General features: G+C 45.7%; 2 protein-coding genes across 23 annotated transcripts; both read left to right on the forward strand.

Moving 5' to 3' along the window:
- The first annotated feature begins 16 nt into the window (after nt 1-16).
- RAB41 (RAB41, member RAS oncogene family) lies at nt 17-15501 on the forward strand. Of its 22 annotated transcripts, none has more exons than XR_014945086.1 (10): nt 17-181; nt 1312-1370; nt 3029-3082; nt 4740-4845; nt 8140-8248; nt 8523-8634; nt 10334-10427; nt 10902-10995; nt 12737-12803; nt 13144-15501. XR_014945086.1 is itself a non-coding variant. In XM_085544440.1 (9 exons), the coding sequence occupies exons 3-9, from the start codon at nt 2766-2768 to the stop codon at nt 13206-13208; spliced, it is 546 nt and encodes a 181-aa protein (XP_085400566.1). In that variant the 5' UTR covers nt 17-181; nt 1312-1370; nt 2725-2765; the 3' UTR covers nt 13209-15501. The 22 variants fall into 22 exon arrangements, 14 of the variants coding, with proteins under 14 accessions (XP_085400566.1, XP_085400563.1, XP_085400565.1 ...); XR_014945087.1 differs by having other exon boundaries at nt 8143-8248; XR_014945085.1 differs by lacking the exon at nt 8140-8248.
- LOC107312545 (START domain-containing protein 10-like) lies at nt 13229-18338 on the forward strand. The gene is made up of 7 exons (XM_015860069.3): nt 13229-13374; nt 15522-15785; nt 15862-16009; nt 16330-16433; nt 16674-16791; nt 17017-17069; nt 17645-18338. Exons 1-7 carry the CDS (start codon nt 13372-13374, stop codon nt 17864-17866), a joined length of 912 nt encoding a protein of 303 aa, XP_015715555.2. The 5' UTR covers nt 13229-13371; the 3' UTR covers nt 17867-18338.
- Nucleotides 18339-18543: the final 205 nt, after the last annotated feature.

The following is an 18543-nucleotide window of genomic DNA, read 5'->3' on the forward strand; positions in this document are numbered from 1 at the left end:
TCGCGGCGGCGGAAGTGACGCGCGGCGTGGTGGTAGCGGTGTGTGCTCGGCGGCCTCTCCTTCTCCTCAGTCACGGCTCCGGCTCGGCCTCTCCGCGCCGCCATGTCCGTCCCCGGCAGCGGCGGCGAGTTCGGCAACCCTCTGCGGAAGTTCAAGCTCGTCTTCTTGGGCGAGCAGAGCGGTGAGCGGGGCGGGGGCTGGGCCTGGTGCTGAGCTACCGTAGGGCGGGGGGCGGGGAGGGGCCGGCGGGGCGGCGGCCGGAGGGGGGGGGGGGGATGGACCGAATACGGCGGGGCTGGTCGGTGGGTGGGAGGGCTCAGCAATGTCTGCCGTGCATTGCCGTGCCGTGCCGTGCCGTGCCGTGCATTGCCGTGCCGTGTGGTGCTGTGCCGTGCATTGCCGTGCCGTGCATTGCTTTGCCGTGTGGTGCCCCCTGAGGCGGCGGCTTCATCCCCCATTGCCGTCGGCTTCCTTTCACCGGGACGCTGGGTCTGTATCGTGCCCGTTCCCTCACGGTGCGTGGAAGAATTGCGCCATTGTATTCGAAATGAGGGTATTCTGCCTCTATCGCTCCCGTATTTATCATCTCAACAGCATTGCTGCGTCTTGGAGGGGTTTCCAGGAGGATCCATGTTGCTGCTGACAGGTGTTAGCTTTGCCCGTTGGTAGCGCTCACCATTTCGTTGCTTTCTGCAGCCGGTTATCCCTTGTCTTTCCTCTCCGCTATCCATGTTTTTTGCAGCTTCCCTGTAGAATCAAGGGTCTTTGGTTCTCATTCTTATCAGTTCTGCACCTTGTCTCCTGGTAACATTTGGATATGTATATTTTTTAAGCAAGCTATCAGACTTTACCTTATATCTAAAACCACATTATAGAGATGGGATCTCAGTATTAAATGCTGCTTTTCTATGGAGCAGCTAATTAGCATCCACGCCATCACTGTGTCAGCTTTTGATACTTGCATCTAGGAGTCCTAGACTTGGTGGTTACATAAGTGCCCGAATATGAATAACAAAGCAGACCTACCGCTTGCTCAAAGCAAACAGGCAGCTCTGTGCTGTACTCATCATAATGCACCTAAATCGAGGGCCAGGTTTCCACAGTGATTAATTTTTTTTCTTAGATTCATTTAGCATAGCGCTCACCTGTTATCTTATGAATGAATTTCTTAGCTGGTTATTTCATAGGTGGGATTAGCTGTACGATGGCAGCTTCATTCTGGTGATGAGTGGTGTCAGTGTGTGTGTGTCAGTCCTCAGCAGCAGGTTTTTCCACCGCTCTTTGAAGATAATTTGTCCTCTTCTTTTATAGTTGGGAAGACCTCTCTGATCACCAGGTTTATGTATGACAGTTTCGACAATACTTACCAGGTACGTGGTAGACCCTTCATCTACTTTCCACTACTGAAAGGCATTCCTGTTGTACACATCTCCACAAGGTATCAATTCAGTATCATCAGAGGTTGTAGTGTGATTTGAAATGTAGATCAGACTGGGATTAAGTCCCAGTGTGCTGTCAGGATGTGCAGTGTACAGAAGAGCAGCGAGGTTTAGGTCCTGTTTGGGTATTGGAGAACTTTGAGAAAAGCAAAGAGAAACGTTAGTTTATGAGATTGGTGAACAGAAAAGACAATGGTGAGGATGAGTGAATGTCAATATGGAGCATCAGGAAATAGAGAATGTACACATGTGATCCTGATAGTTCTTGGTCTCTGGAATCTTTATAGACTACCTGTTAAAATAGGGGTAGTTGAGTCCAGAGTGCATGGATGGACCCACGAGAAGTCAACATGGTATATTTTCTCTCTCTTTATTTTTTTAAATGTTTTTTTTTGTTTGCTTTTTTTTTTTTTTTTTTTTCTTTAGCTGAAAGACTATAGATAGAAAAAGGGAAATTTTGGCAAGGAAAGAGTAGAGTGGGGATGGAGAGACTTCAGACTGAAAAGCTCAGGATGCGTAGGAGGCGCAAAGATCTTGGGAAGAATTAGCTGAAACAAAATGACTTAATGGTATTTCAAAGGAATACTGAATATCTTTAAGGATGATGAGACTGTGGTGTCCTCGTTTAATGCAGGCCAGAAAGAGTTATAAAGAGTTATTGGTTTCAATTGGAATAATTTGAAGCTGGATGGTAAAAGAGAAGATGGTTTCCTTGAGGTCAAGATAATTAGTGAAACTGGATCCACTTGTGCTTTGTGTGCTTTTGTTTTGTTCCTAACTCTTGTAAGGTGCTCTACAGGGTTTATCTTGTTGTAAACTATATCTTGGCTGCAGAAAATAGGGCTCCTAGAAAAGAAGTACTGGCTACAGAAATGGACAGTTGTGGTTTGATCTGATGTCAGGTGGTTTGTGTTCTAATGGATTCTTCCAGAACACATGATGCTGCCTGGGTTTCAGTCTGGAGATTGTTAAAATCTGTTTAATAACAATAACCTGTTTCCTGGGGTTGTGATGGGCAAGGATTGCTTAATTTAAATGCCTGGAAATGTTTAACACCTGTTAGTAAGTTACTTTGGGTGTTTCTATACTGGAATGTCTGTGCAGCAATGGAAATGTGAATGGAGGGAGGCAGACAGAAAGAACTGCTTGGGAGATGAAGCTTCTGATTGTCCTTGAAAGGGAAGACATTCTCAGTTGTTGGATAGCCCTGAATCAATGTTACTTTTTAGGTTTCAGCACAGTTGCTCACAATTTTTTTGCTCTACCTTCTGGTTATTTCTTATAGGAGAAATCTTACCAGAACGTATTGCTGTAAAGCAGAGGGTGATGACAGGACAGATACGATCTGTGCTGAGAAGCATGAATGTCAAGGAGGTAAAATAAGAATTTGGAGGATCTTGTGAGTTGAGATGTGTTGGAAGAATGGTGTGAAATAAAGATAGTGGTGATACCCAGATTGCTTTGTTTTTATCAACTCCTTTGACTTCAACAGCTGAATTACAAGTTAGTGAACATTTTTTAGAGATTGTGTGGAAAGATCTGATTTTCGGATACTGGGAGGCAGTTACTAATGCTTTTCTTTTTTTCAGGCAACCATTGGAATTGATTTCCTGTCAAAAACGATGTATCTTGAGGATCGCACGGTAAGTGAGGCATCTGTGTGATAGTGTGGCAACTTTGGTCACTGCAGCAGCAGCTGCTATTCTTGCTGTTTGCTTGGCCAGTCCTCCAGCGGCTGCTGAAATCCCACAGCAGCCTTCAGAGGGCCAGCCTTTGTTGAATCAAATCATTGACCCAGTATTCTTTCTGGTACTCACTAATATGTAGGACCTCTTGCACTAAGCCTAAGCCTTTCATGAAAAATTGGAGCAAGCTAATGTCTGTATCCTGGGGGAACAGCTGCCTGCTCTATGTTTGACTAGCATGGTTCACTCCCAGAACAGCTCTGCCTCTAGGGATTGTCATTGTGAATGGGTGTGGACAGACCCCAGGTAGCAGTTCCAACTTTTGAAGTTGTTTAGGATTAACAATAGTGGCATGGTTCCTCTTTGCAGAAAGGTTCTATTTGTAACACAGCATTGACTTTCTGTTAATAGAGCATTTTTGAATTTAGCTTGCACGAGACTCCTTTTGCACAAAGAGATCCCTTGTACCTCTCTCCTGTCTTTCAGCATCTGCCCCTTTGTTCATGTTTTGCTAGTAGTTGCCTTTTTGCTCATTTTATTGCTGGCCAAGAAGTACAAAGCTTCTGGCAGGAGGGAGGGGAGGGGTCACTGCTGCAGTGGAAGTCTTTTATATTGCTTCAGTTGCTTTTGTATTTTTTGTTAGAAAAGACCTTGCTGAATCTTTGCGAGAACTACTTGGAGAATGTTCTTCAGTGTTGTTAGCAGGCCTTGGGAACACAGCTTGACACCTGTTAAGTCAAGGTGGAATGCCTGTGCCTTGTTTGCAGTGATCTGTAGTTCTCAAGTGTAGTCTTGGGTTTCTTATGGCTGTGTAGGTCACGGTGCCGTGCATCCATGCTATCTCTGCTATCTTGAGAAATGGCTGGTATACTGTTAGCCCTCCTAATTATCCAGTCAAAATAATGAGAAGTGCTGGATGTAAGTCAGAGGAGGGAGAAATACTAGTACATCAAGCTAGGAAAAGGCAAACAACAAAGTGGTTGCTCAGATGTGGCTCATACTGTGTCTTGCTTTCTGCTGTATATGAAATGAAAAATTTGAAGCCTCCATCTGCAGCTTATGCTTAGACCTATGTGTCTTTATGCCAGATAATATGTCCTGTAGTAATGGATTGTACCCCACTACTGTTCTTAAGCACTTCACATCAGAATTTCCATTGGGTTAATCAAAACTGTATCTGGATAATACACTCCTTAGTATTTGGAGTGCCCACATCTAGCTAGCTGTAGGCTGCAGTCTGCTTGTATGGCTTGTGTACTGGAGTCCCCATCTGGCAGAACGCGCTGAGGTATGTATGCATATTTCCCTCCTTAGTGGACAGGTTAGGAAGGCGTTTCAGGGGTATCTTGGTTTTCTCATGAAATGGAAGAATGTGTGTGCAAGTTGCTGATGGTCTTGTGGAGGGAGAGAAGTTTCTCTGCTGTGTCAGGTCACTGCAGTTAGATGTAGTGCTGGCTCTTTTCATGCTTCTGTTCTGTTCCATTTTAACATTCCTTTTGTTGCTTTTTTTTGGCCTTGCGGTTTTTGTTCTTTTTATTTCACTTGAGTTTTGGTTTTGTTTTCCCATTTTCCTGCTCTTTCCTTTCCCTCTCCCCTGCACTTTTCCATTTCCCAGATCAGGCTGCAGCTGTGGGATACAGCCGGCCAGGAGAGGTTCCGCAGCCTCATTCCCAGCTACATCCGTGACTCTGCTGTGGCTGTCATTGTCTTTGACATTACAAGTAGGTATTGAGTCTGAGTGTCTGCAGAGGCCTTGCTTGTAACGTGTGCCTTTTATGCTTTGGAGGTGGTGGTGGTAAATTAAAGTAGATAAGATAGAACATCAGCCCCAGGACTGCAGGCATTCTGTGGGCTGAGGGGAACCCCAAAACCAATGCAAACTCCATCTCATAACATCAGAACTGGGCAGTCATTTGACTCATCTGCTCAAAGATCAAACTATTGAAATGACACAGAAAACTGCATTGGCAGGTAGGTGAATAGGGTTTATGACTGTGTGGGACTTCACAGGTTGCAATAGAAGGTGACTGGTAGCCTTTAGGAAACTTCTTGGCTTTTCTGTTTTTTTGTGGGTTGGTTGTTGTTTTTGCTGTTGTTTTTGTGGTTTCCTCCTGTTTTGTTTTTGTCTTTGTTTCGTTTTTTCAAATCTTCATATGTTTTCTCCACTCTGGATAAGTAGAGAGGTAATACAGGTGACAGTTTCAGATGCCAAACCAATGAATTACTGCCAGACTAGGTAAAACACTCATTTAAATAGAAGCAATGTGGTGACTTGTGAGTATTCAAGACTCCCATTTCACTGAAGAATAGAACTGGCAATCCACGTGAGTCACCAGAGAGAATTCCTCTCACCACAATTTTTAAAGAATAAATTAGTTTATATGGAAATGGTCTATAGCTCTTGGCATGAGCATTCTAGTATATAAAAATATTTATTTCATCATAACTCTGTTATTGTTTCCACTTGATCTGGCTTTTTCAGCTAAGTAAGCTACAGTGGCAGTATAAGTAGCTGGTCAGGATTCATACCCCCTGAATTAAGCTGAAGTAAAGATTTACACAAAAAAACCACCAATCCTTTGGCTTGCCTTCCTTCTGTCACAGACAGTACTTTATTGTGAGTCTTTATGGATCAGGAGTTTCTTTCACTTTGGGAAATGGAAGTGCTTAATGGATGATAACAAACTGCCCTCAGAACATGAGGTTAATCGTAGCAAAAAATAATTACACTGTCTCTGTTTCAATTCTGTAACTTTAAGTACTTAGAGAGGATTTCTGGTTTGGTACAAAATATTTTCAAGCTGATCTTTTGGGGTTTGAGAGGTGCTGAAATGTGCACATGATGACATGCTGGGAATGGATTTACATGAGGCAGAGTGGCAGGCTGCATAGACTGGCATCTTTTCCTCCCAGCTGTTGTGACAGGTTTAGGAGGCTGTTTTCCCAGGCAGGTGGAACAATCTTGCCACAGTCCAGGTTGCTGTTAACAACTTGCAGACATGTCAAAAATAATTAAATGATACTGATCTCATTGTGTCTCAGTAATGGTCTGAACTTTTCAGATAACATCATTTTTTTCCCTGTTACTGCTCTTTGTTCTGTTCTTAGCAACTAAGAAGATTTTAGTTTTCTTGTGTTAGTGAAGGAATACACTTATGTACTCTTGAGGGCATGATAATGGTGACTGGGGTGATTAAAGGAATAGTTTCCAGTCTGGAGAGCTGTTTGTTTGTATTGTCCTTAGTAGCAGCTGTAGTTGGGAACCTCAGTCTTCTCTGAGTTTATGCTGATTACAGTCGTGTAAAATAGGGACAGGTCCATGGGGCATAGGTATAACTACCTGCCAGGATGCTCTTATCAAGCACAGGAAGAACTGCTGGCTCCACTAGTTTTTTTACAAGATTATCAGGGCCAGCTGGGCACCTTTAGTTGCTTTTTTGATTGTGAATCTGAAGTCTGGAGCATTTAAATCACCACCTTGATGAATTTGGTAGGTGTAGCGGTGATGTTTTGGACATTCTATAAGGAACCTCATTGTGAAGTTCAAAGCCCAGAGCCTGAAGCAGTCATTGCTATCAGTCTGATCTGCCAGCAGTGGTGTGATATTGTCCCAGTGCTTGGAGCTCATCACTCTGAATTTCCAAGGGTAGTTAAGAGCCTTGATTTTTGCTACTGTAACAAAAGCTGCCTTCAGAAGGAGAATGCTTCAACTATAAGCCCTAATCTTCCTGAAGTCATCGGGCAACCATATGGGCATTCTAATATAGATATGTCTTGTTTAATCGGCTTGTGGTAAGACATTGTGCATCTATTGAAGTTATTCTTATAAACAAACCAACCATTGGATCTTCAGAAACTGTATTCTTCCTTGTAGCCTGCCAGCTCCTTATCAAGCAGCCTTCTATGCACAAGGAGCCACCAACCCTCATCACTGCATGAGTGGCTTTGTGAGCACATTTTACCAGTTCCTGTAACTCATTTGGGATCCACTATCTGCCTGCCTGTGGAACTTGTGGCTGCTGAGAATGCAATGTGCTGGTTTTCTGGCAGCGTGGCACTGCTTGTACAGCTAACTATATGGGGTGATAAGATGGGAGGAGATGGTATCGCTGCCAATTGTTAAAAGCTTCTGTTGAGCATTCCTTGTGATAGTCAGGCATTTTTTGGCTTTTGATGCTTCAAATAGGCTGGTCCCAGCATCACGTGGGTATAGTGGTGGTTATGAGTGCACGCACCACATATGCATGCATGCTAAGAGAGGGGAAAAGGATGGTAGCAAACCAGATACTAGTGCTGTCATGAAATAACTTTGTGTTTGGAAATAACTGTGGTTCTGGAGGTCAAACTGTATCTTATAGCATTTGGTTCTTACTCTTGTGCTTATTACAAGGGAGGAGCCCAGTGCCCTTCTGGCACATGGAGCCTGTATTGTAGCATTTGCTTTTTCTTCTGCTGGAACTTAAATTATCAGCTGCCCTGATACTGTATGAAAATCTCCATTACCATCTTCTGGCTGCATAATGCTGGGAGAATGGATGCTGTTGCAATACTTAATGTCAGACTTAAGGTAGTTACGTGTCTGTCATGTGGTAAATGCCAAAAGAGTTTTAATTGGGTCATGGCGGGCAAGGAGAACCATGGAGACCTTGCATGTGTCCCATAAATAAGCCTGAGTAGACTAGGAAGGTAGCTCTGTTATGTACCAGCTGCCACTAGCTGCATTGGCTGGAGGTGGCAGCTGTAACGTGGAGCTCTTTGGGATGTGGTGGCCATGGGAGTAGGAAAATCTCTAGGCAAGCAAAGGAGGTAATTAAAGCATGTTATCTGCAATCAAAATCTGAAAAGCCCAATTCTGTGGTGTGTGGGTGTCTGGAGCTGCATTACAAGGTCAGTATCAGCTTCAGAGAGACTGAGCTGCATATAGTTGGTTCTAGAAATGGCCTTTTCTCTAAAGGACAGTTTCCTCCTTTCTTTTCTCTCCTGCATTCTCTCTGCTCTCCCTGGCCTGGTACCAGCAGGTTCGGCTGCAGCTCTGGGACACAGCAGGCCAGGAGCGGTTCCGCAGTCTCATTCCCAGCTACATCCGCGACTCCACTATTGCTGTGGTAGTCTATGACATTACAAGTGAGTGATGCTTTGGTGTCTCATTATTTGAAATGCTGCATGTGAGCAGAACTGCTTCCACAAGTTCTGCTTAAAGATGATTAAATGCTCCCCCCCCCCCCCCCCCCCCCCGCTGCTTTTTCTGTTCAGGCAGAAAACAATTTGTGGGTCATTTATATGTGATGTGGGGAGACTTGGAGAGCACCTGGATACAGGCATACACAGATTCATAAGTGTTCTTTCTTGATTAAAAGTGGTTTTATCCTTAGCATTCACATTTGTTTCTTCCTTACAGACTTGAATTCCTTCCAGCAAACCTCCAAGTGGATTGATGATGTTCGGACAGAGAGGGGAAGCGACGTCATCATCATGTTGGTGGGGAACAAAACTGATCTGGCAGACAAGAGGTAATAAAGGTGGCCTGGCTGCCCTGACCAGGAAAAGCAGGGAACTGGCTGACTTAGACTCTTAAAATCCCATGGATTTCACATCTTAGGGCATGTTGTAAAATGTTTTGCCTTTAAAATTCTTAACCCCGTGATGTTGCTTCAACTGACAACCACCATCATAGCTTTTCAGGGGGCCACATTCTGCATTTCTATTTCAAATTCATCTCTTTATTATTGAAGAAACCATATTTAATGTTTTCAGAGATTTTCCTTTATTAATGCATTAGGAATAATTGGTCAACTGCTTTATTAGTTGACAGAAGGAAAATGGAGTAAGCCGTGCAGCTCCTGACAATCCCTGAACTTAAAACTAACACATACATGTATAGTGGGTGCTCTTAAGTTTTGTTCTTTGTGCTTTTTTTTTTTTGTTGTTGTTGTTCTTTTGCTTATTTTTTGCTCCCCTTGTATTTTTGGTATTGTACAAATACTCGTGTGAGACAAGAGCCAGCATCCCAGGCTGCACAAAGTGGTATCAGGAGATGCATTTTGCCCTTTGTCTCCGTGCAAGTCATGCTATTAGCTTTTAGTTTGCTGTGCCTAGCAGGAAAAGCATAGTACTAAAACTCGTGTGTGTTTTGAGTCAGTGGGGGAAAAAGATAGTTAAGATTTTCCTGAGTGCTGCGTGGGCTCTGTACTGATATTACTTGTGGAAATGTCCTCCTCTTCCCTTCGCACCTTCGTTTTATCCATTATTTTACTCTACCCAGCTCCATTGGAGGCCAGTGCCAGTGACTTTTGCCTTACACTTCAGAAACGTTGGGGAAACTTGGTGCCCCGAGCTTCAGAAATGTGATGATGTATAGAGCTGACATACATTAAGAAATCCAGGTGGCAAGGACTCAGAGTGGTCTGGCCTCTGATTTCAACTCATAAAAACATCTGAACAAAACCTCAGGGGTTGTATGCAGCTCTGTATGCAGACCAGTTGCTATCCCTTATGCCCTCCCAGGAGCTGGAAGTAATTGTAGCTCCCTAATTGAATAATCTGGAGTTGAGATTTGAGGCTACTTTGTATCAATTTCCATTTTTTATAGAACTGTAAAACCCAGTAGGGTAATTCCTGCCTTGTATTATTTTCTGGTGGTACACAAGAGTATGTGCAGGACTGCTGGCTCAGTTCTGCCATACAAATATAGAAACCATAACTTGTTTGAAACATTGTTATGGCTGGAGTTCATGTAGCGTTGAAAATCAGAAGTTTAATTAAGTGTCAGCAGTCCTGGCCTAGGCCTGAATCTGCAATTGCATGTAAATCCAGATATCAATAAAAGAAGCCCTGTTGTCTTGACCAGAACCATAAAACAAAAGCTAGGTTTGTGGCAGGCTGAAATGTTGGGCCTCATAATGCTGGACGAAGCTGCAGTATCAGTCTGAACCTTATCATGTTATTTTTTCCTTTTAAGTAGTATGCAGCATATTGGAACCCATTTCCCCCAGTGGTAACACCAAGTGATGATTCAGGTTGAGTTCTGGTGCCAAAAAGCTGAACTCAGGATAGCAGTGGTTTTATTTGCTGGAGCCTGTTAATTTTTCTTTCCTGTTAATGTTGCTTCAGTTGGTGGTTGGTTTTTCTGCAGTTTTCTTTTTATCAGTTTTGGACTATTTTTCTTTGTTTTGGTTTTTTCTTTTCTGTGATTTGTTCTCATTGCTGTAGACAGGTTTCTATAGAGGAGGGTGAGAGAAAAGCCCAAGAACTGAATATGATGTATATTGAAACCAGTGCTAAAGCAGGATATAATGTGAAACAGGTATGTACAGGGCATTGGTCAGAGATGCATTTGCAGGTGCTTGCAGACAAGCTGTAGCTGCTGCTGGAGCCTTTCTGATATCTTTCTGTAACCTTGTGGAGTTCCCTTCTGTTGGCTTTTGGGAAACAGCTTTATGCAGCAGGTGCAGCTCATGGGGATTCTCCCTTGAGAATGCTGTGAATGAGACTCAAATGTATTACATAAAACTTCATCCTGTGCCAGTCATCCCTCGGTAATGGTCTTAAGTCCAGGTGTTCCCTGAATAACTTATCTGACGTTGTTTCCTTCTTAGCTGGAGAACTCAGGGGTCTTAAATACCCGGAGGTCCTGAGGTGTCCAGTTTTGGACCCTGCACTCTCACAATGGGCAGTGAATCAACCCTTCAATGACAAGTGTCTCACTCACAGATATCTCTAATTCCTTTTGTCTGTTTTTCCTTTCTGTCTTTTTGCTTCTGTTTGCACCTTTGTCCAGGCAAATCACTACAGAAGAAGGGGAACAGAGAGCCAAAGAGCTGAATGTGATGTTTATTGAGACCAGTGCAAAGACTGGATACAATGTGAAACAGGTAGATCAATCTTCTGTTCTCAAGGCATGAAATCTGTACTTTTCCTTTTGCTCTGTGGGAGGATTAAGCTTCTGCTTAGGGTTCATGTTCTGTCAGATACTTGCTTGTATTTACTGTCAGCCCCTGCAGTGCTCCTTGCCCAGTCATCACTGCTACTGCTTTGTCTAGTGAAAGCTTCCTTCCTGTCAAATCAGTACATCCCTGTTAAAGCTAAGGAAACCCTTGAAAGAAAGGAGAATCTAAAAATAAGATGGTGCTGAGGAATAAGAATGGCAGTGCTTAGTGCAGCCTGTCAAATATCGTTTTATCCATTCCCTTTGCTGTTGTTAACCATGAACACACTGTTTTCTAAAATCAGTTTTTACACCAGTCAAGACAACAGCATGTGCTGATGCTTAGAGTGGAAGTTTCGGCTTCTGTTGATTAGCCACAACAGAAAAAATCATAAGATTATTGTGGTTGGAAGGGATCTCTGGAGACCAGCCCTCATGCTTAAATTGTATTCAGCTAAAGCAGGCTGCCCAGATCTGACTCCAGTTGGATTTTGAATATGCCAAAGAATAGAGACTCCATCTGTCTCTGTTCTATGGCATATTCTCTATACTAACACTGTCCCAGTGTTCAGTTACCTTAGAGCTATGGTGAAGGATCTGCAGAGAGCATAAGCATGATTGGCGTTGGGGAAACTGCCAGCTGGGATACCTGCTTAAGTTTGTTGCACACCAGCTGGCAAGAAGAGCCTGGTGATAGGATTAGGAGATGACTTTTGTTTCTGTAGCTGTTTTGGATACAATCCGCTGCAATCTCAGGTTCTAATTCAGTGTTGCTTTATTCACATGAGGGTGTTTGTAGAGAGAACTTCTATAGCTAAAACTGTTGAGGGAAGCTAACTGCAGCACCTTGCTGATGCTCAGTGGCTTGATTTTTTTTTTTCCAAGTAACATGTTTTGGAGGTGTGGATGAGAACCTCAGCCAAGAAAAAATCATTATCAGCTGATTCCTTTTGTTCCTTAAATGAGAAGTTTTTACACAGCATCTTTCACCTGACTGTCTAGCAGCATCTGTATTGTTTGCTGCTTCATTAATGGCAGCAGGGGGAGCTCTAAGCACTGGCTTAAAATGATGCTAAAGCATTTTCTGTCTTTATGGGCATATGCTGGTCCTTCCCAGCTCTGTGTACATCCTTAATAGCTTAAATACAGCTCACCCAAGCTAGCCACTCTGCTCAAAGGTGACTGTTTTACAGCAGGACTGAACTGAAAGGGTTGGCTATAGAGCCTTGGTTATTGCATAGACTTCTGGAGCAAAGCTCTCAGTTAACTAAAGATTTCTTAGAGGTCCTGAGCCAAGCACCATAGTGTAGCTGTGTGTAAAAGCAGTTGAGGCTGGAAATAGTAAATTGTAGCCTCTAGTGTGCTCACCTGTATGCAGGGAGGGTTGTTATACATCCCTGGGAGAGCAGTTTCTAATGAAAAGAACTCCATGTTCAGCTCAAGTAGAAGCAGGTAAAATCAAGCCACCTGTTTGGTAGGCATTCAGTAGCTTCATTTCCTTAAGCAAGCTTGTTAAATTGTTTGTGGAAAAAACTCCTGTGGCATTTGACTGTTGCTTTCCTTGTTAGAATACCCACATAACAAATCTGTACGATGCTCAGATCTGCCACAGAGCAGTGTTGGAGTGGGTTTTGTGTGTTTTTGACATGGATTTCTTTCTGAGGAGCTCACCTGTTGTTATTTTTCAGCTATTCCGTCGTGTGGCTGCTGCCTTACCTGGGATGGACAGCACACCAGAGAAGAGCAAAGAAGACAGTATCCTTGTTTTCTCGACAATAATTTTGTGAATATCATAGGATTTGGCAATTAACGCTTTGTGAGTTTGGGCTTAATGAGTTCTTGGCATGTTTGGGGAATGGGCCTCACTGGGGTTTTTCAGATACATGACTGTAAACTGCAGTGTGGTGCTTATCTGCAGCCATGCAGTGTGGCCCCTCCTTGTGGTCTCTGTGTAAATATATGTAACTACTTGTAAGTGTGTTCTGCTCTTACCAAGAGGGGGAGCTGACAACTCTTTAAGATACTGATTGTGTCCTCTAGGTCTTTTTTTTTATTTTCCTTGAGACAATTGATTTCCTTAACTTACCTCCTGCAGTGATTGACATCAAACTAGAGAAGCCTCCTGAGCAGCCAGTAACGGAGAGCGGTTGCTCCTGCTAACAGGCCCGTTCTGTAGCAGCACATTCCCCAGCTGGCCAGTCTCACTGAAGAACATCACTGCTCATTGGCTAGGCAACCCTACTTTGGGCTGAAAAAACAATCTACTAAGCGAGCGATCTCCCTATTTACGGTGGGGAGAAGCCCTGGCCGCCCCTCTTACTGCATGGTATGAGCCTTGAGTGCAGAATGAGTGTCCTGTCTTTTATTTTATTTTTTTATGTTGTTGCACTTTGGCACCGTGGTGCCCTTTACACTCTTCTCTTTCTCTCTCTTCCTCTCCTCCCCTCTCCCACCTTGAGCCTGTCTGCTCAGATGTATCATGTGAATGCAATGGAAAAGCCACCAAGTTAGAGAGAAGGAAAAATAAACCTTAGGGGTGGGTTTTCCACATTCCTTTACTGCCTTGCATATTAACTCGCTCTCTGTCCACTCCAGCCATGTCTGTCCTGCATCCCTACTTCCTCTGTTTAAAGGCTGCTCCTTTTACACCAGTCAGTTTGACTTGACCTTGCCTTTTAAGACAGTACAGGTTATCTTGTTTCTAGGCTTTTGCTTCCTGCGGGGACCACACACAGTATTAGCTCTTCAGTTTCTCCTTTCTATGGATGATCTTGGCTAAGTCTTGCTCATGACTTCTGGGTTTTGCCCTTCATTCTCACCCTCATGGGACTGTTAGCTTTGACCTTATTGCTCCCATCTGTGTAGCAGAGACATCCCTTAGACCGCTCCCCACAGTGTATCTTCCTTTCTGGAGGATTTTGGTGTTTGTTGAGAGTTGGAAGTCAAATGTGGAGAAGGAAATGGGTACAGAGGCTTTGCAGCATGAAGCTGCATGGGGAGAAATTCTCAGGGTGGTTTGTAGGGACCTTTGTTCTATTTGTCAACAGTGAAAGTGAACAGCTCTGTGGAGCCCATCCCTGCAGGCGCAATACCTGCCCTGGCAGTTGTGTGTGGTGTTTAGGTTTCTTTCCTAGTCTCCATCCTCCTGTTTGTAGTCACATAGTGTAGGAGCTGCTTCTTGGAGAGCTCGTGGGCTACAGCAAATTGAAGGCCAGTGATAGCTGTTCTGGTTTTGTATCTATGTTGCTGCTTAATCAAATCACACACGGCTGCTTCTGCTTTTGTTGTGGCCTCACAGAGAGTGGCAGTTAGAACCCTGCTGCTTTTGGAATGCTATGAGGGATTTGTTATCATATGTGAATGGGGCAGTGTGTACTGTTGAAGTACATTGTATTGTCTCTTCTGGATGCCTGAGGTTGGGAAATACCTCGTTTTTCCCTCAGCTCTCTACCCTTGGTTTCTAATGATGTTAGTAGAGATCTTTGTGAATGTTCATTGTGATTTTTTGTCTGTGTGTTTGTGTCCATCTGACCAATCCAGAAGTCAGGAGATCTGTTGACAGAGAGGAGAATAGAACAGCCAGGTGGTTCTAAGCCATTCACCAGTTCTTTCATCACCCAGCCTGTGTATCGCCATGTGAGATGCTGGTGGGCAGGAGCACAGCGTGCCACAGTGTTAAGGGTAGGATCGGGGGCAGTGGTGTTTGGGTTAGTGCAGCTCTCCTAGCAGGATGCCTTGTCGGTCACTGACACAGTGTGTGCACTTTGAAACCTGTGGGCTGGGGATGGGGGGGAGGGGGCAGCCTTGGGCTGGGTGGGTGCTGGTGGCCTTGTTGGAGAAGTACGTGGTCAGAGTGCCATGGCTGCTTCCTGGTCACATTGGCTTACTGGCATCTGGTGATCAAGCCGCAGGTGGCTGCCCTTGTTCTCAGAGAGCTTTGTCCCTTCCCCTCCACATGAGCTGGCCTGCAGGAGGAAGCTGGGATGTCATTTCCCCATTTCATTCTGGATTGACCCTACCCCTTACCCACAGTTCCAGCTGGTGTGGCTGAGTCCTCTGTGCCCAGCCCCAGCAGGAACTCAGCCCTCTCCTCTGTACATAATCCTGTCATGTGGGAATTGCTGATATTTGTTGGTGTGTGTGTGTCTGCTGTAGAACAGGTTTTGCTGTCCCCTTCTCATGGGCAGGTGTGCACTGTGCCTGCTCTTGTATTGTTCTGAGTCACGGGCCTGGGGGAAGGAAGGGGGGGGATCATAAGTAATGGGGGGAGGGGTAACTAGTGAAATAAAATAGTTCACTTCCCACTGTCTTCTCTATGGATGTGTATAATATTGAGTGTGTGTCTGGCCCTGCTGTCTCCTAGCTGTTAGCCAAGTAAGTGTGACTATTACTATGAGTATGGACTGTCTGACCACAGCCGTGTATCACACTAAATAAAGTTATTTCACCAACACTTCCTCTGTCCTGCTTCAGCAGCAAGCCAAGTGTCCTAATGGCAGCTTTGACGTGGCAACAGGGGGCGGGAGCTGCTCTGGCTGGCCCCGGGGTGGTGTCAGACCGGGGCTGGGAGGCACTGTCCTGTTGCTGCGCTGCATGGAGTGGGCACAGGTGCCCGATGCCGCTGCTTTCCGTGCCTTCAGGCAGCGTTGCCAGGATGGCAGCTGGCAGCAGGACCGCGGTGGGCTCGCTGTCAGCCTCCAACTGCCACCGCCTGGCTGTGCCATACACCAGCTCAAGGTGAGGGCAGGGGGGGTAGCACCAGGCTGGGAGGTTGGATTCAGAGCCTGTTCTGAGCTCCCAGTGCTCCCTGCAGTGCCGCATCGATGTCCCAGATGTGCCAGCAGCAACAATGTACGACGTGCTGCACGACAGCGAGTATCGCTGGGAGTGGGACACCAACGTCATCGACACGCACGGCATAGCCCAGGTGGCCGTCAACGCTGATGTGGGCTACTACGCCTGTGAGTGCAGGGGGCTGAGGGCTGGGGTGGTGCTGGCCTTCTTTGACCAAAGCCTTGGTCTGTGTTCAGCAAGGTACCCCTGTGCACAGCCTGCCTGGCAGGAGGGACATAATTTGGGGTGCAGGGTGCGGCTCAGAACTGCTGCTGTGTGAGCTGGGTTGCTAAGGGAGAGGAGTGGTGCTGCGTGGAGATACTGAGATAGCAAAGCAAGGTTGGGAGGATGCTTGGGCAATGCAGGAGCCTCTCAAGGGGCTGCTGAGCTCCCTGGTCCCTGCACAGTGCTTAGGCAGGGGAAGCAACTTTCTCCTTTCCTCATCCAGGGCGATGTCCAAAGCCCTTAAAGAACAGGGATGTGGTGATGCTACGAGCCTGGCAGGTGGAGGATGGGTATCACACTATTATCAACTTCTCCGTCAAACACCCGGTGAGTGAGGAGTAGGCTGGACTACAATGCTGCCCTGTTACAGGATCCCACCTATGTCTGGGGGTAAACTGGAACTCCCAGAGCTCGTTGCAATTAGCTTCTTAGTTCCTGGATGAGATCCCAGGTGGAAGCAGCTGTTCTAGCCTGGTTGTTGCTCTGTGAATTTAGTGCCAGACCTGAGAGAGGGAGAGGGCAGGGCGCATGGAAGCCAGCATCTGACTGTCTGCTGTGTCTGCACAGAAATACCCTCCGCGTAAGGACCTGGTAAGGGCGGTCTGTCTCCTAACGGGATACCTGGTGCATTCAACTGGGCCCAACAGCTGCAGCCTCACCTACCTGGCTCAGGTGGATCCAAAAGGTAACTGGTGCTGCTGAGCTTGTGGTGTGGTGATGCAAATCCTGATCACAGTGGAAATCTGGCTCATAAGCCAGGAGTGCATCTGCATTGCATGGCACTACTCTGTTCCAGACCCTCTGGTTAATGCTAATGCCACAGCTTGCTATCAGGGCTGTTGGTTACTTGGTAGAAATAAAGCCATTTTCTGGCACAATAACTTCTGGTTTTCTCCCCAACATTTATTAGGGTCGTTGCCAAAGTGGGTTGTGAATAAAGCCTCGCAGTACCTGGTGCCACAGGTAAGCGAAGCATTTCTATGGTGTGTATGCCAAGAGCCACCCCACTGCATTGGCTGGAGCAAAGGGCTGTAGAGAGGGGGTGTCCCTGGGCAGTGGAGCTGCACTAGGAATGTGCATCGTGGCTCTCCTCAGTGTGACACTGCATTCTGTCAGCCTTACCAGTCCCGACAGCTGGCTGATTCATATCCAAAGCCAGAGGAAGGTGAATAATGCCACTATTCCGGTTTCCACCTGTGCAATGTTCTCCCTCACCTCTGCTGTTCATGTGACATCTAAACAGGATCTCAAAGCTCAGGAGCTTTTGGAGTTCCTGAACCAAGCAGCAGAACAGGACAGGCACAGAGGATTTCTGTGCCTTGATGGCGTATAGGAAGTTTGATTTCACTTTACTAAAGCAGCTGTCATCAGGGGATCTGAGCAATTAGATGTCCCGCAAGGGAGCTAAAAATTGGCCTTTCCTGAGCTCCTCTGCATCCAGAAAAGAAATGCAGTAGCTGTCAGTAGTGCCCAGATTGCCAAGAGTTCTTATAAGCTGCCATAGATGTTTCCTAATTTGCTTCCTTGCTTTTGATCAGATGTTAAAGAAACTGCACAAGGCCTGTGTGCAGTACCCTGCCTGGAAGCAGCAGCACAATGTAAACATGAAACCCTGGCTGTACCCTGAGCAGAACAAGCTTCCTGTGCTGGCGCTGTCAGAGCTGGCACTGCAGCGTGCTGCGTCATTGGAGAACATCGATGAGAGCAGCCTGGCTGAAGAGAAGGATGAGAGCAGTGACCGTGGTGCTTTGGAGAACTGATGTTGCCCAGGCTTGTGTAGTGGTTTACTTACAACAATGGGAGAAAGTTTTTTACTTAAAGAAGAAATCCTTGTGTTTGTAGCCTTTTCTCGTGAACCGGCTCATGAGCTGCGTGGCTCCTGGCTTGCTGGCCCTGCTTAGTGCAAGGCACAAGGGCTGACAGTCCCCACCTGGGAATGTAAAGCTCTGGGAGAATTCATACCATGTGTCTCTCAGGTGAAAGCCGCCCTCACAGAATACAGCTTATTCTGGGCCTGCTGCTCCAAGAGGTCAAGTTACCTGCAGTGCCTCGTGCCAGGCTGCTCTACCAGATGGTGAGTTACTCATTAACAAACTGCTCTTTGCCTCTGTTCTGTGAGTGGCTGAAATACCTTGTGTAGCTGGAGCTGTTGTTTTCCCAAAGGGAATCAATAACTACCTGGTGTTTCCCTCCAGCTCTGAATGATGAAATAAACTGTGGTGACAAGTACAACCCATACTACTGCACTGTCCATTAAGGGTGCTTAACCCATGAATGGTCCTTGAAAAGAATCCACTGCTTCCTTGTTTAGCCCACAGCCAGTTGTGGGGGCTGCAGAAGCACCTGAGCAATTCAGAGTATTAGCAGAGGAAGCTGCCCCGGGCAGGGCTGATTTTTCTGGAGCTTCTGTGAGGCTGTGAAGTAGGATGAAAAGGTG

Source organism: Coturnix japonica, chromosome 4, assembly GCF_054131305.1.
Source record: "Coturnix japonica strain WE chromosome 4, WE-NBRP24, whole genome shotgun sequence".
Taxonomy (NCBI): domain Eukaryota; kingdom Metazoa; phylum Chordata; class Aves; order Galliformes; family Phasianidae; genus Coturnix; species Coturnix japonica.